This window comes from Equus caballus, chromosome 10, assembly GCF_041296265.1.
Source record: "Equus caballus isolate H_3958 breed thoroughbred chromosome 10, TB-T2T, whole genome shotgun sequence".
NCBI classification, from domain to species: domain Eukaryota; kingdom Metazoa; phylum Chordata; class Mammalia; order Perissodactyla; family Equidae; genus Equus; species Equus caballus.
Genome location: NC_091693.1, coordinates 15,566,987 through 15,593,565, shown reverse-complemented (window position 1 = coordinate 15,593,565; position 26,579 = coordinate 15,566,987). Strand labels below are relative to the sequence as shown.

Here is a 26,579-nt window from a genome sequence, read left to right as displayed (position 1 = left end):
CCTAAGTTGCAGTGTCGAGCTGTAGCTGCGTGTTATTTCTCCAACTCCTGCCCGCTGCTTGGAGACCCCCGTCTTCACTTAGCAGTCTAGTCTGGGACTAGAGCCGGGCAAAGTGACTGCGCTCATCCATTTTTGGGGTACTTTCCTCCAGGCCAGAATTGTGAGCCTCTAGGGAAACCGTTATTCAATTTTCTTCTCCCCATTAGGGCACCAAAGAGAAAGATGTTTTCTTTAATAGAAATCTTAAAGTGCTAAAAAAGCCTAAGTCCCAACAAGGGAGTCTTAAAGAAAATATGAAAACTTTACGTGTTTTCGTGATTTGTTGCAATACGTGTCTTCTAAGAGGACCCGCCAGACTCGTGCCCTTCCCCGGCTCAACACAGAAGCCGCTGGTCGTTAATTCTTTCTGCTTCTCCGGAGCTGGGGAAATATTACAGAGCTGGGTCCAGAGCCATGTGGGGTCTCAATTTCCAGAGACCCCCTTCAATAGAAACAAACCGTGAAAAAAAGTATTGAAGTAAATTTTAATTGAAAAATTGCCTGTTTATGCAATTAAAGGAGATGTCTACAGAGTAACAACCTATAAGGATTTTCACTAAAATGGTAACAAGTGTTCATTTTCCAGGTGGTAAGCTATTTAGTCTTCCTCCTTTTTATCAGGTGTGGAGAGAGACATGTTTTAATCATTATTAACATTCCACTGATATTTCATCGCTATTGTAATTATTACTATTTTAGATAAAGTGACAGAGCCCGGGCGGCACCAGATTTACCGAAGACCCCCGGGCAGCCCTCCGACGGCAGGTGCTGCCGCTGCCGCTGCCGCTGCCGCGCAGGGGCTTCTGGGGATTGTAGTCCACAGGCTCCCTTGCGCCTGCGCCGTGCGCCCGGGGGCGCGCGCGCAGTGGGCGACTTTGTTTGGGGAGCTGAGGTGAGTCGGCCTGGACCGCGCCCCGTTCGGAGGTGTCTCCGGTGATGGGGGTGGAGGATGCGCCGCTGTGACCCGGCCCTGTGGCCTGGAGTAGGAGGAGTTGGAAGCAGGGACTGGTGGCCGATGAAAGGACCTCTTCGGAGAGTCGGGTGATGGGGGCTCAGGCCCGGGCTCCCTGGGATCGAGGCGGGGAGCTTGGGCTGGGTTTGGGGGTTTTGACTCAGGAAGCGGCTCTGCAGGTTTCGGGATAACGGCTTGGGCTGTGCATGCCCGGGGTGGGGTTGGTGTCGGTCTTGGGACGTGCTTCTCTGGACCCAGGCGGGGCAGGGGGTCGCTGGCTCCGCTTTGGGGGTGCGGGTTTGGGCTGTGCGTCCCGGACTGGGGAGAGGGACTGGCTCGAGCATGAGAATGGGGGGCGGCTTGGGCTGCTCATTCCGCGGCTTGCCTGCGGGGGGCCGATTCTGGCTCAGCACGTCCCTGGGTTCTCGGAGCCTTGAATTCTGTATGCTGCGCTGCGTCCTCGGCAGCCCTGACTCCGGCGGGGCGTTCTTGACTGCGGGGCGGGGGTTCTGGCCTCTGGACACGGGGGGCGGGGAGAGCTCCGACGGTGCATCCTCTCTCTAGTAATAGCTCTGGAGTCTGTCCCTGAATGCACTTTGAAAAGAACTGCCCCGAATTATTAACCCCACCCTCTCCTTGCACGCTGTGAACCAAGAAATGCGAACTTTGAGGATTACAAGACACACAGCGAATTGTAAGCTGCTAAATTGCAGTCAACAAGTTGGACATTTGAACGCTGATTCTGCGTTGGGTAAGATTAGAGAATTAATTCTTTTAGGTGTAGTATTAACACTGTAAAAACTTTTTCCCATCTTTTAGAGCTACATAATGAAGTATTTATGGACAAAATAATATGATATCAGGGATTTGCTTCAAAATATTCTATGAGTACGTGGGGACCAGGTGGTGGTGCAGTTGAGACAAGAGTGGCCACATGCTGGTGATTGTTTAAGCCATGTGATTGGTACCTGGGGGTTCCTTATACAGTTCCATCTACCTCTCTGTATGTTTGAAATTTTCATAATAAAATATTTTTGAAACAATTTTCCAGTTAACCAGCTAGGAAGTGCCAGGGGCGTAAAAAGGGTGGCTTTTACTCCTAGCTGCATGTAGCGTGTGGGGGCCAGACCTCGAGCATCCCCCCCTGAGACTAGACCCCGGTGCCTCGGGAATCACTGTGAGCTCGGAGGTGCGGTCAGAGCTTCTGGCCTTTCCATGGAATTTTGTAGTCTTCTTCCTTAAGGAAACTGATTATAAGTCTTTTGTGTTTTGTCTCTTGTCAACAGGCTATTTTTTTTTCTTCTATCTCTGTAAATATAGGTTCAACATCTCAAACCTAATTTTTCCAGAACTGAGCTCCTGATCCTGGTCTTCAAAACCTGCCCCTCCTGTGGTCTTCCTCATCTCTGTAAATCCTTCCAGTCGCTGAAGCCAAAGCCCCCACTGCTCTTTCTCTCCCACCCCTCGTGCAAGCGATCAGCTGATCCCGTTGGCTGTATCTTCAGTATAAATGCCGAGCCCAGTACCTTCTCTCCACTTCCACCTCCACGGCCCTGATCCAAGGCACCGTCATGCCTGCTACCTGCTCCCCTCATGCCACTGGTCATCCCTCCCCAACAGCAGCCAGGCAATCCTGTTAACGCCTGAGTTGGATCCTGCCCTCCTCTCTTTAAAATCCTCCCGTTGCCCCCATCTAATGCGAGTAACAGCCAAAATCTTTAAAATGGTCTCTAAGACCATCTACCATCTGGCCCCCGTTTACCTGTGTTTCCTCTCCTCTTGCTCGTTTCCTCACTCACTCCACTTTAGCCACATGCCCTGCAAGCTGCCACCTCAGGGCCTTTGCACATGCTGTCCCCTCTGTCTGGAACGCCCTGGGTACAGATATTGGTATCGCTCACTTCCTTCGTTAGCTCTTTACTCACGTCTCACTTCGGTGAGCCCCTTCCTGACCACCTGTTTCGCTCCCCACCCACCTTCCCCCATCTTTTTCCTCCACCGCACTTATCACATCTGTGTCTTCAGTGTCCAGATCACGGCCTGGCACACAGTGGGCTCTTAGTAAATACGTGTTGAATGAGGGAATGCAGTTCCTGTCCTCCCTCAGCCAAAGGCGGAAGGCAATTAAGCAGCCACAGTAGAGTGCTGATGGAAGTGCCAGCCATGTAGGTCCCTGCTGGGGTGTCCCGCTAGAATTCAGGTGTTGAAATCCTGGAAGGTGATTAGGTCCAATGGGATTGATGCCCTTGTAACCAAGGCCCGAGAGAGCTCCCTTGCCCCTTCCACCCTTTGAGGCCACAGCAAGAAGTCTGTTGTCCAGAAGAGGGCCCTCACCTATGATGCTGGCACCCTGATCTCAGACTTCTGGCCTCCAGAACAGTGAGAAATACATTTCTGTTGTTTATAAGCACCACCATCTGCAGTATTTTGTTATAGCAGCCCGAACAGACTCAGACTCTACCTAATGTATGAGGGGTTATCCAGGAAGGCTGCCTGGAGGAAGTAACATCTAAACTGAGACCTGGAAGATAATAGTAGTGAGAATAATAACAACACGATGTTCACACTCTTTAGCATGGCGTCCAAGATTTTTCAGGATTTGGCCCCTGGTGATGTTTCCAGCCTCATCTTAGCCACGCCGCCCTGTGGTTCTCTGTGTTCTGGTCCACCCCCATGTGCTTCCTGTGCTTTGATTGGACCACAGTATTTCCCACATCTGTCCTTTTGCTGGCACTGCCATTGTTGCCCCTTATCCTTTTCCTTCCTTGTCGGTTTGGAAGCGCCTGTTTCTTCAGGCATCTGCTACGGCTCAACTATCTTTTTTTTTTTTTTTTTTGGTGAGGAAGATTGGCCCTGAACTAACATCTGTGCCAGTCTTCCTCTATTTTGTATGTGGGACACTGTCACAGCATGGCTTGACACGGATCCAAACCCACGAACCCCAGGCCGCAGAAGCAGAGTGCATGAACTTAACCACTACAGCACTAGGCGACCCCATGCCCTCTTTTTTCCTGAAGTTTTCCCTGACCGCCTGGACCTCTCGGGGATGCTGGCTTCCTGTTCCCTGTGCCTTTGTGCAGCTTTGTGGAATGTCTGCTCCAGCCCTTCTCTCCTTCCAGGGAATTCATTGGCTCACCTCTCCCCGCAGGTCTGCCCAGCCTTTAGTCAAGAACTGACTCTCTCTCTTATGTCTGGAGCACTTAGCAGGGAGCCCAGAGCACTGTAGCCCACCCCTGTCACCCCCTATTCTGTGCCAGGCGCTGTTCTGAGCACTTTGCATGTAATGACATTGAATCTCCACGATGACCCCGTGAAATAGGTTCTCTTAATGTCCTGCCTTGTGCCGATGAAGGACCGAGGCACAGGAGACAGTTGCCCAAGGTCAAGGGCACACAGCCAGTGAATGACGGAGCCTTGAACCAGGACAGTCCGACCTCAGAGTCTTCCTTCTCCCCAGCCGGCTCTGCTGCCTTCCTCAGAGCCCGCCTTCGACAGGCGGGTCAAAGATGATCTGTGTTCCTTACACTTTTGATCTCATGATCTGACCTCTTCACTCTGAGAATTAAATTTGGCAAAGGCTCAGACGTCTCCACTCATTCATGTATTTGGCACCTATTGCATGCAGCCGTGCCACATGTATGTGAATAATGCAGTCTCTATTCCTAGGGGGCACATGTTACAGGAGAGAAAGCAAAAAGTACCCGGAAAGGTTGCAGCGCATGTGAAAAGTGTTACAAGGGGTGTTGGTACAAGATCCTGTGGTCTGATCATAGAAGAATGGTCCCATGGTCAGGGGATGTGGGGAGGTCATTAGAAAAGTCCTCCCACAGTCCCATCGTTCAAAGTCACTTGAACTGGCCAGTGATAGGCTTTGTCATGTGCACGCAGCCAAGTCTCACTAGTCCTAGATTTGTGGACAGGCTTTCTGAGGGCAGGGCTGCAGTGCAGTCATGCAGGTTGGCTACTGCACAAGGGCACCACATCTAAGGTGTGCCATTCGCATTATAGGATACACAGACACACACACAGGCAACAGTCAAAGTGCCTTCTTCTAACAAAATCAGTATAATAATTTTCTAATAGCTGGAAGAAAAGTATCTTGAGAAAGGGATGCATTTTTTTAACTGGTGCAAAGGCAAATTAGAATGGACCAGGGACAGCCCTGTCCACAGTCCTGCCGCAGGCCCTCAGGGCTGAAGCTGGTCTCTTAGAGTCCTTTGGCTCAGATGCTCACGGCTCAGACGGACAACTTGGGCGCGACCACGTGACATTCACTGTCACACACACAGAGGAAATGCCCGTTATCCCGGTCCCCAGCGGATCCACACGGTTGCCACAAACGTCTGGAAGTGTTCGGGTTCGTCTCCTCGGCTCTGCAGCCTCTAGAACAGCTGGAGGGGGAAAGAGCCAGGAACCTGGCAGCGGGGTTTGGGGAAGGACTTGGAGCTTATGTTTCTGACCGTGCTTCTGAGCAATCGCGGTTCCGAATTCAGCGGCACCTTGACCTCTGGCTCCTCTTCCCCTAAAGAGGCTGATCTGGGCACCTGGTCTCCAGCCGCTGCAGTGACGCAGATCAGGGTGACGATCAGGTGGAGGGAGTGAGAGGCGCCTTTGTGGGAGAGAGCTGTGCGGACTTGGCAGGTGGGGAAAACGCAGGGAATTGAGGCAGTGTCTGTGTGGTTCCCCACCTCCAGCTCCACGCTCTGCCCTTCCACCGTGCTATTGCCCCAAGAGGCCGCCGTTGCCCTCTGGCCATTGGGCAGCCACAACAGCAGAGTCTGGAGAGAGGGCAATGGTGAGCCAGAGTGTCTAGCCCCCCAGTTCTCTCTCTGCAGGATTGTCACCAGCTGGCTGCGCTTCTCAGCAGAAAGTTACAATTCTTGTCATGCGGCCCTTTCCACGCAGCCCTCGGTCCCAGGCCCCAGAATTGCTCCGTCCCCTCCCCACTTCAGGCCGAGTGGAGTGCTGGCGCCTCCCTGTCACTCCCCAGGGTGCTGCCGGGCCCCTCTGGTTACACCCAGCCTGCACCATTGTAAGTAGTCTGTTTATTAAACTCCCCTCACATCCGATTGTGCCATCTGATTCCTGCCGGGTCCCTGAAACCAGAAGTGGAGGAACCCAAACCCCTTTCCACATACGTGTGGGTGCGTGTGTGTCTGTGTGTGCCTGTAACTCCACCTGTGCTGTGCCCGGCTCTTAGCAGAGAACAGATTCTGGAAGACAAGAGCCTGGTATCTTTGTGTCTTTGCACCCACATCCAATGTGTCAGAGCCAACTCTATTTATGCCTCCCTTACTGTCAAGAGTCATTGACTGACTCCTTGATCGGTGGTGGGGTCTTTAGCAGGCACAGCAGATAAACGACTGAGGCCTGGTTATTTCTTCAGGATTTATGGTTTTGTGACAAGGTTAGGAGGAATATATCTGGTAGGTTTTAACTAGTATTATAAAATGACGCGATGAGTGCTGTCCTCGGGAGTTGAATGAATCTTCGTTGGAGCCTGAAATAAGGGGCTTCATGCTTTCTCTTAAAGGGAGGAAAGGACAGGAGAAAGTCCGAGGATTTGCCAAAAACACATTTCATATCCTATTAACCTGAATTTGTAACGCTGTGCGCTGCCAGAGCTTGCAACTCAAAGGGTGGCTGGTGGACCGGTGACGGTTGGGGAACGAAATGTTACTGGTCTGTGAACTTGAGTGTCAGCGTTTAAAAATTTGTACAGCAATTTTAGTAATTGTATGATTGATTAATCTACTAATAAAAAAACACTCGGACTTGTAATTTCTATGCCTTCTCATTTCCTTTTTCTAGAAGTTTCTTTTTTACTGTATTCTACCAAAATGTTAGTCTGTGGCCCATTGAAAATACTATAAAACTGGTCCCTCTCTGTGGGTAGTTTGAGAAGCACAGCAAGAGGACAGAGATGTGGCTTTTGGTCTTGATCTTTTAGTCTTTGAGGTTCCCACAGTGCCTAAAGCAGCAATTGGATGCCATGAGTTTCTCCTCAAAGGCCAGAGGCCACTGTGTTTACAGGGTTTATCGGACAGAATCCCAGCAGGAAATAGATAGCATGGTCAAATAGGGTCACTTGAGAAGAGCTTGAGAAAGGGACAGTTGACAAAGGTGGAGGCAGGGTATGGTCGTCCACAAAGGGGACCGCGGTATCCTTGAGCTAGTCAAAGCAGGGTCACTGGTCCCAGGACCACAGGGCTAAGGGAGCGAGCAGGTACCAGAACCTGGAGAAGGAGCTGTGGGATGAGGACCACTGACAGGCACGATGACCTTTGGTCAAGGGTCATGGAACGTGGCCAGTCCACAGCAATCCCGAGGAAAGCGCTGGGGGAATAAATACTCTGACTTCATTTTGTCCCTCCTCTGGATCCGCTGCTGGCTTTCCCCATTGGCTGAACCCAACCGGAAGTAGAGGACAAGGGAATCTGCTAACACAAGCAGCACAGAGAAGGGAGTTGAGCGGACACGGAGAGGCAAGCTTGCAGCGTTTCTGTCTCCCTGCCGCGGTTCTAGAGAGTTTCAACTCAGAATACTGTGGGCGTTTCCAGAGGAGTGAGCGTGCCTCATATGTCCTAGGTGTGTCATCAGTATTTGCAAAAGTCATGGGAGCCCTTAGGATGGAGGTGATGTCAATGCATTCACAAGTCTGAGAAAAGGAAGAGAGCATGGCGGTTTTGACCCAAAAGCTTGAGGAGAGAGAGAGTGGAGTTACCAAAGGGTCTGGGATGACGGCAGTGGGGGAGGCCCGAGGAGGTGGGAGTTCAGTCTATCGAGAGCGAGAAGAGAGGAAAAGATACCGTGGGAGAGGAGAATGTGGCAGAAAATAGTACAGATAGGAAGGAACCGATATTCATTCACTCCTGGGTTCTTCTTCATTGCAGTCCCGCCTTCTCAGCATCCGGCCCCTTCCCAGAGGAAGACAGTATGCTTCAGTTCCAGATAAGTTCAAGCTTCCTTTCTTTCTCTTAAATGCCATGTCCATCCTGAGGAGCTGGGGATCTCGATTTTCTGGAAGGGGCTCAGCAGTTTTGGAGTCACTGCGGTGTGGCAGGCCCTTTCCCTTGCTTGTAAGAGCTGTGTGAGGCAGGCGCTGTTCTTCCCTCTGTAGAAATGAAGAAAGACGCTCAGAGATGTCAAGATGGTTTGCCTATGGGTGCCTGTCCATTCATTGCTTGTCACGAGTCCACGCGAGAGGAGGACGGAAATCAAGAGTAAGAGTTCAGGAACTTTGTCAGAAGCCACTTGACGGCCCTAACAACAACCTTTAGTGGAATCGGAGGATCTGGGACAATATTTCTAAATAGCAATCGAATTGACTGCACACTCCTATATATTCCAGTATGTATTTCTAAAAAGGAAATGGATTAATCAGATTACCAATAATTCTTTGGTATCCCCTAATACCCAGACAATAATCAGGTTTCCCTGGTTGCCTCAGAATTGCTTCTTTTTGGTATCATTCACATGTTCCTCTTTCCGCACCGTTTCCTGTAAGCGGGAGCGCTAGACGCTTGACCAGACTCAGATTTGAGCTGTTCCCAGAGTACGTCGCAGATGATGCTGTGTGCTAAGGGAAAGATGTTAAGAGTTTTGCGTTGATGTTGATTGGTTTATAAACTTGGTTTATTAATATTTTTGGACTGTCCTGATACCCGAATCCTATAGCAGTCTCTGCATGGGGTGGCCCAGCTTTGAGGGTGACGGGGGACATGGGGGTTTTGTTTTCCCAGGCTCTATGGTTGAGGCCAAGAAGGGAGAATGGGAGTAGGCTGGAGCAGCCCCCCCTCACACCCATTCCCCCTGCAGAGTCCATACCTCCCGGGCTGCGGGGTGTCTGCATGTCCTGGCTCACTCGCTCCAGCTCCACGTCCTCCCCCAGCCTCGCGGAACCCTCTAGCGCCCCGCAGTGTCCGCGCCTCACGCACAGCCAGTTGTCCAACAGGAAGCAGGATTTGCAGAGTCCCAGCGCCAGCATCGCAGCACGTGGCTTCAAAACAAGGGTTGGGAGCAGAAAGACGACAACTTAAGGACTGGCACAGCTCCCAGCTTTGCCTTTTTTCCAGTGGCCCTTTGTGGGGACGATTGATGTGGCGTGTGCTCGGTGTTGTAGGAACACGTGACCTTCAAGGATGTGGCCGTGGTCTTCACCGAGGAGGAGCTGGCGCTGTTGGACGAGGCCCAGATCAAGCTGCACCGAGAGGTGATGCTGGAGAGTATCAGGAACCTCGTCTCAGCGGGTGAGCACAGCGACACCTGTCAGCAAGCATCAAACCACTGGTCCCGTTGCCTTAAATGATCAGCTTCAAACCAGAGAGAATATTCCAATGGGAGCACAAAGGGGAACTGGCCACTGGAGAGAAAATGCCTAAGAGATGCACGTACAATGAGAGCCTTGCAGTTAGTGAGTTTTATCAGGTAAGTGTGGGCCAGTGTCCCTTGGGATGTGCTGGTCAGAGAGCTGTCTTCCACCTGCACCGCGCCCTTGGGCCTCTGATGCAGTTAGCAAGCCCACCCCGCCCCCCTCACGTGTTTGGGCTCTTGTTCTTTCCTCCTGTTTCTCAGAGTGAGATTGAGAAAGTTCACACGGTGCCAAGGGCCTTGGTCCCTTGCTTCCTTCTGGAGAAACCCCTGTGTTTGGGACAAACTCGCATGGAAGGAACCAAACCGGGATCCGTCATGTAGGAAGTACAGTGTAGGTGTCAGCTCGCTTGCTGGTAAGTCTCCAGCCTCCTTGCAATTTCTCAGAGGTCCACACACGGATATGTATGACCTCAGTTGAGTTCATAAGATAGTTGCTGTTACCATTCCCCTTTCACGAAGGAAACAGCTGAGGCACAGAGTGGAGAAGTAACTTGCCCGTGACCACACGGCTTGTAAGAAGAACGAGGATTGGAACCCTCCCAGTCGGGCTCTAGGCCCTGTGTTTTTAGCAACTATGTGAAACTGAGTACCACTGTGCCTATATGTTAGAGACACAGGCTCCTCCGAGAATGGCCTAAATCAGGATGCTGCCCCACTGGAGAGTCCTGAAATCAACTTACTGTGTCGTAGCCAGTAGTTTTTGCAAAGCAAAATAGATTAATGGACTAGAACACAAAAGAATTTGTCAGAGGACCTTGCACCTAGTAAGGTTAGTGTCAGCTGTTAGACTGTTTTAGTTAACAGTCTGTGTCTGTCTCTGTGTCCTGGGTTGCAGTGTAAATGCTTTTTTTATTATAGGTACAGTCAAAACAATTGGAAAACCGCTGCTTTAAGCCTGTTCTGGGTAGCTCAAAGTCCCCCTTTCTGTGATACCACTGTATGAACTAAGGTCACTCAATAGAATGACTCAGAAACTGCCTTGAACAGGAAGCAGGGACCTAAAAGGGGAGACGTTCAGGAAATGGATTGCAGGATCTCGGTGAACTTTCTCTGTCCCTGGAAGCCAGAGAACCTCAGGGAAAATAGCGAGGATATCTCTTTAAGCTTGTCTCAAAGGTGTACATGGGCCTCCCCCACTAACTTCAGGACCACCTTTCACAATGTTATCCCCATTTCAATCCCCACTGCTGCTTTAGGCTCACCATGTACAGTTGTGCAGGTTGTACACAAACATTCATGACAGTTCTACCCATTAACAGTGATGTGAAGGAAAAGACGTTATCAAGAGGTCTTGTTGCTTGTTTCTACAACCTTATACAGCATCTTGGAACGTCCTTGTGATCCTTTGTGTCTCTCACTATGTCCAGCTCTCCAATATTATGTATTTTATATATATACATTTATTCCACGTGAATTGTATTGGATCCCTTACCTTTTGTAGCAAGATGATTAAATGATTAAAGGCTTTTTATTGACTATTCTTATAGCAGGGAGGTGAATTTCTTCCTTTATAAAGTCTTCCCAAGATTTCTTTTGATTTCCCTCCAACACGTGTTTTTTAATCGGCAGCTCATAGATCAGAATGACCGTGGTCCCAATTGTTTCATATACAAAAGGAAGCCAGTCACAACGTCCTACCCCATCCTAGTGCGTTTTCTCAAAACCTCTGGATAGACGATTTACGTGTTCCCTTAGCCAAATTCTCTTTCTCCTCACAGGAGACGGGATTAAAAACAGCGTTTCGAATCTTCAGGAAAAAGGGTTGAGTTACCTCTCGCGAGAAATGCTCTACTGTTGGCAGATTTGAAAACAAAAGATGGGTGGATTAATTGTGACTCAGGATTATGTCACGAACCTTCAAGGAGATGTCCCCAATGTTTAGAAGGAGATGTCTCCCTCTGTGAAGAGTGGGCAAGAGCGTCTCTTCAGATTTCTGAAAGTGAAAACTGTGTAATAAATGCCATTAATTTAGAAAACCAAGATGGCGCGGCTTGGAAAGGCTTGACACAGACCCCAGAATCTTGGAGGAAAGCCCCCGTAATGACCGAGCCCCAGAGTTCTCAGGGAAGATGGAAGAGAATTCATATGGAAGAGAAATCCTGTGGGTGTGCTTGGTGTGAAGACAGCTGCCATGGGACCTCACGTGATGGAGATGATTCCCAAGAATGTAAAGGAGAGGGACCTTATGCATACACTGCCTGTGGGGAAAACTCGGTTATGAAGTCAACCGTCCAACAGCAGAATGTGGTCCACGCAGTCCCAGAGCCTTTGAGATGTACTAACCATGGAGCGGGCTTCACAGAGGATGCGAATCCTTATGGTCGTCACGGCGCTCATAGAGGAGAAAAATCTCATAAATGGGATGCGTGTGGAGGGGACTTTAGTCTGAGCTCAGTTGTTATTGCTCATTATCCAACACCCTCAGATGCAAAAGCGTATGAATGTCAAGAGAGGGCTAAGGACCCCAGACAGAGTTCAGACCTTCCCAGATATCAGAAGGGGCCCTTGGGAGACAAGCCCTAACCATGCATTAAGTGTGGTAAGGGCTTCAGGCGCAGCTCCTCTCTTCGCAACCATCACTGCGTCCACACCGGGGAGACTCCCTACAGATGTGAGGCGTGTGGGAAGGGGTTTGGGTTCAGGTCCCTTCTTTGTATTCACCAAGGCGTGCACACAGGGAAGAAGCCCTATAAATGTGAGGAGTGTGGGAGGGGCTTCAATCAGAGCTCCAATCTGCTCGTCCATCACCGGCTCCACACCGGGGAGAAGCCTTACAAATGCGGCGAGTGTGGGAAAGGCTTCAGCTCGAGCCCCATTCTTCACGTCCACCGGAGGTCGCACACAGGCGAGAATCCTTACAGGTGTGGCAAGTGTGGCAAAGGCTTCAGCCAGAGCACCCACCTTCACATTCACCAGAGGGTCCACACAGGGGAGAAGCCCTACATGTGCGGCGTGTGTGGGAAGGCGTTTGCATACCGTTCAGTCCTCCAAACTCATCAGAGAGTTCACACAGGAGAAAAACCGTACGCGTGTGAAGTGTGTGGGAAGGGCTTCAGTTATAGCTCCTATTTTCACTTACACCAAAGAGATCACACCAGAGAGAAACTGTATCGATGTGACGAGTGTGGCAAAGGCTTCAGACAGAGCTCAGATCTTCACGTCCACCTCTGAGTGCACATGGGAGAGAGGCCCTATAAGTGTGGAGACTGCGGGAGGGGCTTCAGCCGCAACTCGTATCTTCTCGCTCATCAGAGAGTGCACACGGGCGAGATGGAATATCCGGGTCGTGAGCATGGCGAGGGTTTTAGTGATAGCGCAGAGCTTCTTGCTCATCAAAGACTGCTCCAAAGGACGGAAGCATTATGAAGGGAGGAAGTCAGGGTTCCATCAGGAAAACAGAAGCTGCTCTCTGTCCTCCAGGTGACAGAGGCTTCCTCGGCCATTGGGAGGGCCGGGGGAGGGACGCACAGGGACACTGCCACCCGCCATGTCAGCCCACAGCACGGAAGCAGGTGGTTCTCCAACATTCCAAGAAACTACTGTGGATCTCGAGAACTTCGGCAAAGCTGCCATCAACCGTCGTGTGCTCCGGTGGCAAAGTAAGTGATTCTTGACAAATGGACGGTTTGTGGCAATGGCAGTAGTTCGAGGTCAAATTTCCATGAGTGGGCATGCCCCGGAAGGAGATCCTAGTTGGGATGAGTAGGACCTCAGTCCACCCAAAGGCTTTAGTTGTCTATTTTTGGAGAGTCTCTGCTAGAAAGATATTCTCTGTATAAAGAACATTCGAAAGTGTGCTCAGCAATGAAACCCATGTGATTCACATGGTGGGAATATTAGCCCACACTCAGGTTTCCAGGTCCATTAGATGCTCTAAACGGGAGAGAAGCTCTATAGAAGTGACAATTTAAGGGTGTGGCAGAGACACTGCTGTGTGTTCCTCACACGGGTTCTGTTTGCTGCGCCCATAGGAAGACTCCATTTCGCAGCGACCCTTGCCTTAAGAGTGGGTCCACTTGAGTGAGTTCCAACCAATGGCAGGTGAGCAAAAGTGATAGGAGCCACCTCCAGGCCTGGCCCTTAGGAACATCTCGTGACGCCCTCCTGGCTTCTCTTTCCTGTCACAGTGACCTGGAGGCTGTTTGTTCCAGACTGGATTGATGGAAGGTGCATTCTCCCCTGTGTTGGACTTTTTTTTTTTTTTTTTGAGTAAGAAATAAACGTTTATTGTGTTACACTCCAGAGATTTGGGCGGTTTATCTGTTCCTAGCATCGCAAAGGCTAAACTGACTAGTACAGAGGGAGATAACAGCAACATTTCACAGTCACTGGAGTCCGCATAAGAAAGCAACGTTGCAATTCAGAGTTCAAAACTTTTCACCTTTAAGGCTCTGTGTGGCAGTGCAGCCACCTAAAGTGATGTGGAGAAGACTTCTTCAGGAAGAATCTTCATTCTTTGTGTGTACATAAAAGAGAAACGTTCCCGGTGATGTGCATTGAGTAAAATTTTACCAAAAGTGCAATCTTTAGACAGAAGAAATCCCGTGCAGCAGAGGAACTCGATAATGTGTAATGGTGGGAAAGTTGGTGAGCTCACACCTTAAAGGCAATAAAAAAAATTAGCTAGAATAGGTGTCCTGCTAGGAGTCTTAATAAAGTTAATTAAGTAAAACTAATATTTGCCAAAGTGAGTAACAATTTTGTTGTTAGTGCTGTCAAGTGGATCCCAACTCCTAGCGATCCTGTGGACAGCAGAGTGGAACCCTGCCCGGTCTTTGTGCACCATCCTCTCCCCTTCTGGCACTCCATCAGACATGCTCTGCTGCTATTCATAGGGTTTTCATGGCCAGTTTTTTTGGAAGTGGGTGGCCAAGTCCTTCTTCCTAGTCTGTCTTAGTCTGGAAGCTCCACTGAAACCTGTCCGCCATGGGGGACCCTGCTGGTGTTTGAAATACTGGAGGCATAGATTTCAGCACCACAGCAACACGCAGCCACCATAGTGTGACAACCGACAGATGGGGGGTGTGGTTCCCAGACTGGGAAACAAACGTGGGCCAAGCAGTGAGAGCCAAATCTTAACCACTAGACCCCCAGGGCTGGCTGAGTTAACAATTTACAGAAAGCCAAAAACGTTCATCGTCAGAAGCAGACATCATTGCTCCTCAGCAGTCTTGTTTAGTGATGGGTTTTTATAAGATGCTCATTTAGTCAGGTTCTTTCCAAAATTATGATTTCATTTAGGATTATAGATGGATTGGGGAAGAGGCGATATCTCGACAGTATCTTTATTCATCTTCAATAACAATGCCCTTTTTGTATCTTAGCGATTTGTGGGTTTCTTCATTTGGATCATATTTTACTGTTAGTTTTTCTTACATTATTTTTTCATGCTGGTCATGGCTTGTATACAGAACAGCCACTCAAATGCAAATAAAACCATCCGTGAGGTGTCGCTTTCTTACTGATGCTGGGGGGCAATAGTGAAAGACTGACAAAACTCAGTGTCAGCAAGGGAGTGGGAAAAAATCAGCATTCTTATATAAATTCTTATATAAATAAAAGGTACAACATTTCTGGAGAGGATTTTGTGTACATTTATCAAAGTGTATAATGAGCATTGTCTTTGAACCACTAGTCCTACAGCTCTGAATTTATCTTTAGGACGTAATGGCACAAGTGGGAAAAGATGGAAAGGACTATCAGAATATTCAGAGGAATATTCAGAAAGGAATCTCGTCCAAGAATATTTGCCGTAATAAAACTTGTAAACAGTCTAAAGGTCCACGAATGAGAGATTGAGTCAATTATGGCATCCCCATCTAATGGAATAATATGGCACCACTAAAAATGATCTAGACCGATAAAAATTTTCATATATTGTTTGAAGAAAAGAATCAAGTCGTAAAAGATCAAGTATGATCCCTGACTGATAGACAAGATTTTTTGGGTGCACATCAGCGCTGGAAACCATCGCCCTCCACCACTCTGCACTTCGCTTTGCAGTGTTGTTTCAAGGACTATTTCGAAGATTTCACCCAGTTGGGAATATGACTAAAGTAGGAAATACTTGCCCCAAATTATTTTCCCTTCTCTATAATTCAGAGGCTTGAGAGAACAATTTTGTTATTAGACATAGCAACTTTTATACAATGTTTTTTCATAATGGATTGACTGTCGAGCTCATGACAGGGAAGGTGGGTTGTTTGGAGAAAGCAAGTAATGGTGGAAGGTTGTGAGGTTGTGCTTTGGAAGGAGGCTGCCAGAGATGGAAGGCAATGGGCTGCCCTATCACTAGGCGGTTGCTACAGTCTAGCTCCTTGCAGGGGTAATTACTGCAAATGGACCAGGAGGAGACCCAGCTATCGTCTCACTGGATGACCTTCCTTGTGTCTCTGAGCTGATCATGCTACGTCTTGGGCCAATCCTTGACTTGCTGAACCTTATCCTGTGTGCTTCCTATGTAACTTAAAGTTTACTGAGCTACTGACCAGTAACTGGCACTTCAGAAGTGGCAAGGATTGCAGTTAATTCTAGGGGCAATGTGCCAGTGACCAATTTGTTGCCTTTCAGCTCCAAATTCACCCTTCCATACATACTCCATGATAATGAAAGACATCCCTCTGAGCAGTTCTCCTTGGCAGTAAACACCATGTTAAGCTTTCTCAGAAGTGGGTGCTGGAGGGAGATTGCAGGAGGACAGGGTCTCCTGCTGTTCGTAGCAGCTACATGGTCAGTCATCAGTGTGGCTGTGGGGACGTCTGGTCATGCTCCGCACTAGCTACATGCCCAGAATGCACAGTCCCTTGGTGACCTCATGGCTCTGGCCTGTTGATCACATTCCCACGGACCTCTGGACAGGGACCCTCATGGACTCCAAGCCTTCTACCCACACAGGCACACCCGTTCCCTCTGCACATCCAGGTACCTGGCCACTGGCTGTGGTTCCTCTGTTCCCCAGGTAGATGCCATTCGCTCCCCTCCGCCTTCTGCATGCCCATGCATCCCCCCACCAGTTAGCCTGCCTACAAACTACCTACATCTTAGAATGTTGCTTCCTGCTTGACCAGTAACCAAGGACCAGCTCTGACTCAGGCCAAACAGAAACTTCCCTGCCATCCAGTAGGCTGCAGCTACACTTTCTTCATAAAGTCTGAAACCCAGCCCTGGAGAGATAGGGTTCCCCTTCCAAGTTTGTCCTTAGATACTCTCCCTCAGTATTAGGGTACCATATAGAGTTTAAAAATAGTGTACAGTTACTCTTTTAAAAAAGTTTAATGATTCTTTATATTAAACTTCTGTTTAAATCATTGTGTGGTTCCTGTCTCCTTATTGGACCCAGACTGATAAGGTGACAACTGTAATTGCTGTTTCGATGGGAGTTTGCAGTCAAAGAGTACAGTGAGTTTCATGTAATTGAACAGCGATGAGGGAGAAAATACAGGAAATATGCTCCTTGACTGTCAGCCTTTTGCATGATAGTTGCAGACATTGAGGGCTTGGAAGAGTGGCCTTAACACCTACAGGCAAACTGGAGACACGATCAGAAACCAGGTGTGGAAGGTCTTGGTGGACAGAGAGCTGTTGTAGGAGATAAAGTTCCATCTTGATGAAATTATTTACTATCAATAAGACGATATGACTGTGGTAAAGGGTAAGTCAGAGGTGAAATTCAGCATAATCCTGGTTTACTATTTGCCAGGGAAAGAATCTTTTGGGGTTCAGAATGGGTGCAGCTTTTCCTCAGGATAGAGACCAGCCCCTCAGCCTCGATGGAAGTGTCACAAACAATACTCCAGTTTGGCAAGGAGAAGCCCTTGCATATCACATGTAGCTTATTTATTTATCAGCTTGATTGGGGTATAATTGACATAAAAAAGGTTGCACATATTTAATATATAAAATTTGATGAGGTTGGACATATGCATACACCTATAAAACCTTCACAACAATCAAGGTAATAGACATATCTATCACCTCAAAAGTTTCCTTCTGCCCTTTCGTTTCTTTATTTTTCTGTGGTGAGAACACTTAACGTGAGATCTACTCACTTAGCAAAATGTTAAGTGTATAATACAGTTTTGTTGACTTTAGGCACTATACTGAACAGCATCTCTAGAACTAACTTACCTTGTGTAATTGAAGCTTTATTCCAATTGAATAACAACTCCCCATTTCCCCTCCACCTGGCCCTAGTACCCACCATGCTATTCTCTGCTCCCACGAATTTGACTATTTTAGGTACCTTGTAGAAGTGAAATGATGCAGTAGCTGTCCTTCTGTGACTGACTTGTTTCAGTTAATGTCCTCCACACACAAAAGAATGAAACTGGAGCCCTATCTTACACCATCCACAGAAATAAACTAAAAATGGATTAAAGACTTAAATATAAGGCCTGAAACCATAAAACTCATAGAAGAAAACAAAGGGGGAAAACTCCATTACATTGGTCCTGGCAGTGATTTCTTGGGTACGACACCAAAAGCACAAACAACAAATGTGGGACTACATCAAACTAAACAGCTTCTGCTCAGCAAAGGAAGCCATCAACAGAATCACAAGGCAACTTATGGAATGAGAAAAAATATTTTCAAACCATATATCTGATAAGGGTTGTTATATAAAATATATGAGGAATTCCTGCAATTTGATAGCAAAAACGAAAACAGCCATCTGATTTTAAAATGGGCAAAGGACTTGAATAGACGCTTCCCCAAAGATGTACAAATGTCCAACAGGCATATGAAAGGATGCTCAACATCATTAATCATCAGTGACATGCGAATGAAAACCACAGTGAGATATCACCTCACAGCAGTTAGGATGGTTATTATCCAAAGTTAACAAGTGTCGGTGAGGATGTGGAGAATTGCAACTCTTCTATACTGTTGGTGGAAGTGTAAAATGGTGCAGCCTCTACGGAAAACAGTATGGAAGGACCTTGAGGGCATTATGCTAAGTGAAATAAGTCAGAGAGAGAAAAACAAATACTGTGTGACCTCACTTATATGTGGAATCTAAGAAACAAAACAAAAACAACTCAAGGATACAGAAAACAGATTGGTGGTTGCCAGAGGCAGCAGGTGGGGAATGGGCAAAATAGGTGAAAGGGTCAAAAAGTAAAAACTTGCAGTTATAAAATATGTAAGTCCTGGGATGTAGTGTACAGCATAGTGATGATAGTTAATACTGTATTGTATATTTGAAAGTTGTTAAGAGAATAGATCTTAAAAGTTTTCGTCACCAGAAAAAAATTTGCAGAATAAATTACCTAGGAATAAATTTAACCAAGGAGATGAAAGACCTGTACACTGAAAACCATGAGACATTAATGAAAGACATTGTAGAAGACACAAAAAATGGAAATATATTCTGTGCTCATACTACCCAAAGCAATATACAGATTCAGTGCAATTTCTATCAAAATTCCAGTGGCATTTTTCACAGAAATAGAACAGTCTTAAAATTTGTGTGGAACCACAAAAAGCCCTGAATAGCGAAAGCAATCTTGAGAAAAAAAGAACAAAGCTAGAGGTATCATGCTCGCTGATTTCAAACTATGTTACAAAGCTATAGTAATAAAAACAGTAGGGTACTGGCATAAAAACAGACACACAGATGAATAGAATAGGATAGAGATCTCAGAAATAAACCCATGCATATATAGTCAATTAATTTACAACAAAGTAGCCAAGAATATACAATGGGGAAAGGATAGTCTCTTCAACAAATGGTTTTGGGAAAACTGGAAAGCCACATCTAAAAGAATGAAACTGGGCCACTATTTTATACCATACACAAAAATTAACTCAACATGGATTAAAGACTTAAATGTAAGACTTGAAACCATAAAACTCCTAGAAGAAAACATAGGCAGTAAGTTCCTTGACATCGGTCTTGGTGATGGTTTTTTGGGGTTTAACACCAAAATCAAAGGCAAAAAAAGTAAAAATAAGCACATGGGACTACCTCAGACTAAAAGCTTCTGCACAGCAAAGGAAACCTCAACGAAATGAAAGGCAACCTATGGAATGGGAGAAAATATTTACAAGTCGTATATCTGATAAGGGGCTAACATCCAAAATATAGAAAGAACTCGTACAACTCAATACCAAGAAAATAAACAATCCAATTAAAACATGGACAGAGGATCTGAATAGACATTTTTTTCAAAGACATATAGATGGCCGACAGGCACATGAAAAGGTGCTCAGCGCCGCTAGTAATCAGGGAAATGCAATTCAAAACCACAGTGAGATAGGACCTTCCACCTGTTAGCATGGCAGTTATCAAAAAGACAAGCTATAACAAATGTTGGTGGAGAAAAGGAAACCTTTATGTACTGTCGGTGCAGCCAGTATGGAGGTTCCTCAAAAAATTAAAAATAGAACTACCATATGATCCAGTAATTCCACTTCTGGGTATTTATTTGAAGAAAATGAAAACATGAATTTGAAAAGATATATGAATCCCCATGTTCGTTGCAGCATTATTTACAATAGCCAAGACATGGAAACCACCTAAGTGTCCACTAATGGGTGAATGGATAAAGAAAATGTGGTATAGATGTACAATGGAATATTACTAAGCCATAAAAAGAAAGAAACTTTGCCATTTGTGACATGGATGGACTTTGAGGGCACTATGCTAAGAGAAATAAGTCAGACAGAAAAAGACAAATACTGTATGATCTCATTTATATGTGGAATCTAAAAACACAAACGAAACCGATCTCATAGATACAGAGAACAGATTGGTGGTTGCCAGAGGGGGAGGGTAGGAGGTGAGTGAAGTGAGTCAAAAGGTATAAACTTCCAGTTATAAATAAATAAGCCATAGGGATGAAATGTACAGCACAGTGACTATAGTTAATAACACTGTGTTGTGTATTGGAAAGTTGCTAAGACGGTAGATATTAAAAGTTCTCATCACAAGAAAAGAAATTTATATAGCTATACATGGTTGCTGATGTTAACTAGACATATTGTGGTGATCATTTCACAGTATATACAAATATTGAATCATTATGTTGTATACATGAAACTAATATCATATCATATGTCAATTATACCTCAATAAAATTTTTAAAAAATTTGTAACCATCTGTCTTGATGGATGTTAACTAGACTTATTGTGGTGACCATTTCCACATATATATAAAATCATGTTGTACACCTGAAATTAATATAAGTCAATTATCTCTCAATAAAAAATATGAAAAAAAGAAAGAGAAAGCTGGTGAGTTACAATAACTTTATTTTTATGGCCTTTTATACTTTTCAAAGTGTTGTTCCATACATTATTTTGTTTTGTCAATTTTATTCAATTTGTAAATGCAATCTGTAGATAAGAGATCATCAAACCTGAATCAAAAAGTCTCGAAGAATCCTGCTAAATTTGAACTTTTAACTCAATAAGAATTCTATATAATTATTCCAGCTCTGCATCAGAGCGGTCTGAATTAACAAAGTTCTGCTCTATTGTAGTTAGAATAGACCTGACAATTTTATGGCCACTTTATATCCCAGAGTGTCGCTCACACATACACTTAATAATAAATACTGTTTCTTCACACAGCAGCCTTTGTCATAACAGAGCATCCCACTTTAAAGAAAAAAAGTGACAATGTCAAAAGCTGATAAGCATGTAGAGAAACGGGAACTCTCATACATTTCTTTAGGGAATATAAAGTGGTGCAGCTACTCTGGAAAATAGTTTGGCAGTTCCTTAAAAAAACTAAACATAAACTCTCCATACAACCCAGCCACTACACTCATGGACATTTACCCCAGAGAAATAAAAACTTAAAGGCACAGACACACACACACACAAACCTGTACGTGAATGTTCTTAGAAGCTTTATTTATAATAGCCAAACACTGGAAACAACCAAAATGTTCCTCAGTGGGGAAATGGTTAAACAAACTCTGGGACATCCATAGCCTGGAATAGCACTCCGCAATAAAGAGGAATGAAATTGATACACACAATGGCTTGGAGGAATCTTGAGATCATTATGCTGAGTGAAAAAAGCCAATCTACTGTATGATTTCAGTTATCTAACATTCTCAAAATTACCAAATTATAGAGGTGGAGAACAGATTAGTGGTTGCCAGAGACTATGGATGGTGGAAGAAAGAAGAATGGGTGTGACTACAATGGAATAGTTTTGCATCTTGATTGTGGTGGTAGTTACACAAATCTACACGTGTTAACATACAATTACACATGCTCATTGCATCAATGTAATTTTCTGGTTTTGATGTTTTATTATAATTACAGACCACATAACCATTGAGGGAAACTGGGTGAGGGGTATTTGGGACCTCTTTTTACTATCTTTCAACTTCATGTGAATCCATAATTATTTTATAATGAAAAGGTTAAACAATTTTTTAAATAATTTGATGCTTAGGATTTCTATAGAGGATTTTATTTATTTTTGCTAGATTTATGAGTAATACAGGACCAGGGAGCGAGTTGACTTGGACCTGGGCTTGAATTGCTGCCAGGTTGGGTCTACTTCCTATTCACCCTTACTCCTGGGGTGCAGTTGTTTGGAGTTTCAAGCACAAACCCCATGTGTTTTGCTTGTTTCTTAATTTTTTAACCAGAGTCATTCCATCCCATCTTTGGCAGGTCCTGAATCCAAACTGTTTGCTTCTCAGGCTTTTACCTTAAGGAATTTACAAATTACCCCCTAGATAAAAGTGGTCTCAAATGCCTAAATTAGCTTGATGGATTTCCTTCCCAGGATACCTAGGTCTTCCCACCAATTCTTCACTACCTTTCAAATTCTCTGATAGCTTGAGAAGGATGTTCATTTTCTCCATCAGAAGATGGCTTCAGATTACTTATTAGATGAACACTGGGCTGGATGGCTACCATAGACTCTTTACTGCCTCCCATTGCATTTAAAAATTCTTTTCATCTGAAAAATCTTTGATTTTATCTTGTCCTGTTTAATATATGTGAAACTTCAAGACTGAGATTACCAAATATTCTTTTTCCTTTCACAGAGTTAGAGTGTGTTATGTTGGGGATCATGTGGTCTGATTTGTGATAATGGTTTTCTTGTATTAAGCTCTGTCTCTTTTTATATGTTTGCTGTTATTTCTTTTTGTTTTTCTCTTCAAAGAGGAAATGGCCCAGGACTTACATTGGCTTTGGTTGAAGGGAATATGGTTCCTTGTTCAAATATTTCCAGTCCCTTCTTGCCAAAATAATAATAAGCTATATCTAATCTAGCATTTAAATCAAAATTCTACTTTACAGGAAATTTAGAAGATTGGAGGAGAAAATATGAGAAGCCATTAGACAAATCCAGAATCTGGACACCTAATTTGACGTCTTGATTTCTTCAACAGTTCAAGGACATGAAAAATAATAGTAGTAGTGTATGTGTGAAGGATATAGTTCTAGAAAAAATTAGCTTTAGGTGAGATAATCAAATATAGTGAATTGATCTGTTTGGATATTGGTTGGAATAAACCAGCTGTAACAAACATTTTTTCAATAAACAGGAATTCAGATTGGGATACATATCAGATAATACTAAGAATTGTTAATTGTTTCATAATGGAATGATTTTGTGATTATATTAAAAATTGTTATTTTTAAGCTGTATATAGTATTTGGAAGAAAATGACAATGTCAAGCAGTTGCTTTAAAATACTTTAGTAACAAAATTAAAATATAGGCAACAATATTGTAATAACTTTGTATGACGACAGATGGTAACTAGTCTTATCAGGGTGATCATTTTGTAGTATAAATAAATATTGAAATCACTATGTTGTATACCTGAAACGAATACCATATTGTATGTCAACTATACTTCAGTAAATAAATTTAAAAAATAAAAGTAAAGGGCCTTATTATAGAAGATATCCTCACGTCCTTCTAAGAAGGTTGACTGAAATAAATGAATGGTACTTAGAAGCTGAAAAAAAAAAGGATAAGTGGTATAGTGTTGATAGGTGTTGAATTTAATGTATATGTGTTTGGTATTTTATGTTGTTATTCTCAGTACTTTTTGCATTGCTTTTAGAAGTTTCAATTTTAAAATTATTTCCCGCCCGGAAGGAAAGTGGTAAAGACAAACTTCCTTTAGTTTCACTCGTTATAGTTTTCTGGACTCCATCTCCCACCTCAACCTACCCTGCCTTCCTGAATAGTCATGACCTCACCTCGTTTAAACTGATTCGTACAAAAGAAATAGTCATAGCAAATGTATGATGTCAAAAAGCAACACAGGAGTTGTCCAAGGAAAGCCTGCGTTTGAACTAAAAAAATTTCAAAGAAACAGCCTTTTTGCGTATTACCGTATTTTCTCCAATTCCTTGCCAGCGCAGCTTCTTTCATTTGTCAAAAACAACATTGCTGTTCGTATTTTACAAAAGCCTGATCTGTGCTTGGAACTCCTTGTGGATTCTTGGCAACTTGGAATAAACAGTTCATGCCAGATCCAACAGTCAGAGGAAGATGAACAGAGGCTCATACAAAGAGACAGTCGAGTCAAAGCAAGTCTGAGACCCCCCTATTCCTTAAGGTCGATGTCCGGTGCAACACAGACTGAGTCCCTTCCAGAATCTTATGTTCTGTCATGCACATCCCTATTCTGCTAAAATGTGTTATTATTTTCTTTTCATATGAAAGCCTTCGTTCTTCCCCCTAAATATCCATATTTTCTTTAAATTTCCACGTACTAGGTTTTCTGTGGGGTTTTTTGAGAAAAATTATTATGAAAAGAAAAGCCAAGGCTTCATCGCGCTGGACAACTGACTCGGGTTATATTTAATCAAAAGAAACAGCAGCGGGAAGGCGGAAGCACTGACACACGGAGGATTCTGGGAAGTGTAGTCGAAAGTACTTCCGCCCCCAGGCGGGCGGGACCGAGCCCTGTGGCGCTTTGGCCTTCTGGGAAGTGTAGTCCAGAAGTTCCGTGTCGTCGACAACACTTCCTCTTCAGGAGTGCGGGGTGTGGCCCTCTGGTATGGGCTCCGGATTCTGGGAAGTGAGTCGCAGGAACTTCCGCTCCAGGGAAGGTTGCGGCCATCATTCCCCACGTGGAGGTGAGACCCGAGTCCCAGCGCATCCTCAGCCTAGGCGGGGTACCAGCCATGGTCGTGCCGTCTGCCTGGTGGAGGAAGAGGGATGGCCGGCGGAGGACAAGGCGTACAGGCGTTGGCGTTTCCGCCTCGGCAGAGCCTCCTGGCGTTTGGGGCGGTTCTCGCGTCCCAGGTTGGGGGCGGACCGGGGTCCTGCCCCGCCCCGCGGTGTGATGGTCTCCTGGGTCCTCTGCTTCCCCAGCCCTCGCTTCCGCTTGCCCGTCAGCATTGCCGCTTCCTGCCAGGATGGCTTTGAGCGAGTGAATCTCTGGGAATCAGTTTCCAGGGTGTAATTAGAGTTCTTACCCAGTGCGATTGTGAAAGTTAAGTGCAGTTAATACTTTTAAAACGCTCAGAACAGTGATGGCACACAGAAAAGGGTGCTCACTGTTATGGATGCACAAGGCTCCAGCCAAAGCAGATATAACTATGAAAATCTATGAAAATCTTGAATTTCCCTTTTAGCAAGGCACCATCCATAAAGGTAGAAGACATACAGTAAACTAGGCTGGAAATATTGACCTGTTTGACATAGATTGACATCTATGCTAGAAAATGGCTTAAAATCCTCAATAGGGATCTTAAGAGAGTCATAAGATAATGAAACCCCAATAGACATATGGATATGAATACAACAAAGAAGATGAATAGGCAAGTTAAAAAAAAGAAGCAATAGATTTAGCAAGTAAATACATGAAAATGTGATTATCATATAAGTGAATATATTTAAACAAGTTGTCTTTCATTGACCATGTTTCCCAAAGTTTTAAAAAATTGGTACTATCTCAAAAGGATCTTTTTGGACACCGTAACTCCTCAGACGAGGGAAACAAGAGAAAGAATAAACAAATGGGACTTCATCAGACTAAAGAGCTTCTTCAAGGCAAAGGAAAACAGGATTGAAACAAAAAAACAACCAACTGGGAAAAAATATTTACAAGTTATTTATCCAACAACCGGTAAATCTCCATAATATATAAAGAACTCACACAGCTCAACAACAAAAAAATCAAACAGCCTGATCAAAAAATGGGCAGGGGACATGAACAGACATTTCTCCAAAGAAGATATATGGATGGCCAATAGACACATGAAAAGATGCTCATCATCACTAATCATCAGGGAAATGCAAATCAAAACTACACTAAGATATCACCTTATACCTGTTAGAATGGCAAAAATATCCAAAACCAAAAGTGACAAATGTTGCAGAGGCTGTGGAGAAAAAGGAACCCTCATCCACTGCTGGTGGGAATGCAAACTGATGCAGCCACTATGGAAAACAGTATGAAAATTCCTCAAAAAATTAAAAATAGAACTACCATATGACCCAGCCATCCCACTACTGGGTATCTATCCAAAGAGCTTGAATCAGCAATTCCAAAAGTCATGTGCACCCCTATGTTCATCACAGCGTTATTTACAATAGCCAAGATGTGGAAGCAACCTAAGTGCCCACCAACTGATGATTGGATAAAGAAGATGTGGTGTATATGTACAATGGAATACTACTCAGCCATAAAAAAGGATAAAGTCATCCCATTCACAACAACATGGATGGACCTTGAGGGTATTATGTTAAGTGAAATAAGCCAGATAGAGAAAGGTGAACTCTGCATGACTCCACTCATAGGTGGAAGTTAAACATAGAGACAAACAGAACTGATTGGTGGTTACCAGGGGAAAGGGGGAGTGGGGGGTGGGCACAGAGGGTGAAGTGGTGCACCTACAACATGGCTAACAATAATGTACAACTGAAATTTCACAAGGTTGTAAACTATCATAATCTTAATAAAAAGTTAAAAAATGGTAACATCTAATGGTTTTTTTTAATTGAGTTAATGATAGGTTACAATCTTGTGAAATTTCAGTTGTACATTAACGTTTGTCAGTCGTGTTGTAGGTGCACCACTTCACCCTTTGTGCCCACTCCCCACCCCACCTTTCCCCTGGTAGCCACTAAACTGTTCTTAGTCCACATTTTTAAATTCCTCATATGAGTGGAGTCATACACAGATTATCCTTCTCTCGCTGGCTTATTTCACTTAACATAGTTCCCTCAAGGTCCATCCATGTTATTGCAAATGGAATGATTTTGTTCTGTTTT

General features: G+C 44.9%; 2 protein-coding genes across 2 annotated transcripts in view; both read left to right on the top strand.

Annotated features, from left to right (window-relative positions):
- ZNF112 (zinc finger protein 112) overlaps positions 1–26,579 on the top strand; it is a 92,593-nt gene that overhangs the window by 17,018 nt on the left and 48,996 nt on the right. The window lies entirely within an intron of this gene.
- Positions 11,266–12,853, top strand: ZNF285 (zinc finger protein 285). The gene is given in 1 exon segment (XM_023649863.2): positions 11,266–12,853. A coding segment is annotated over 1 exon segment (1,326 nt). The 5' UTR covers positions 11,266–11,404; the 3' UTR covers positions 12,731–12,853.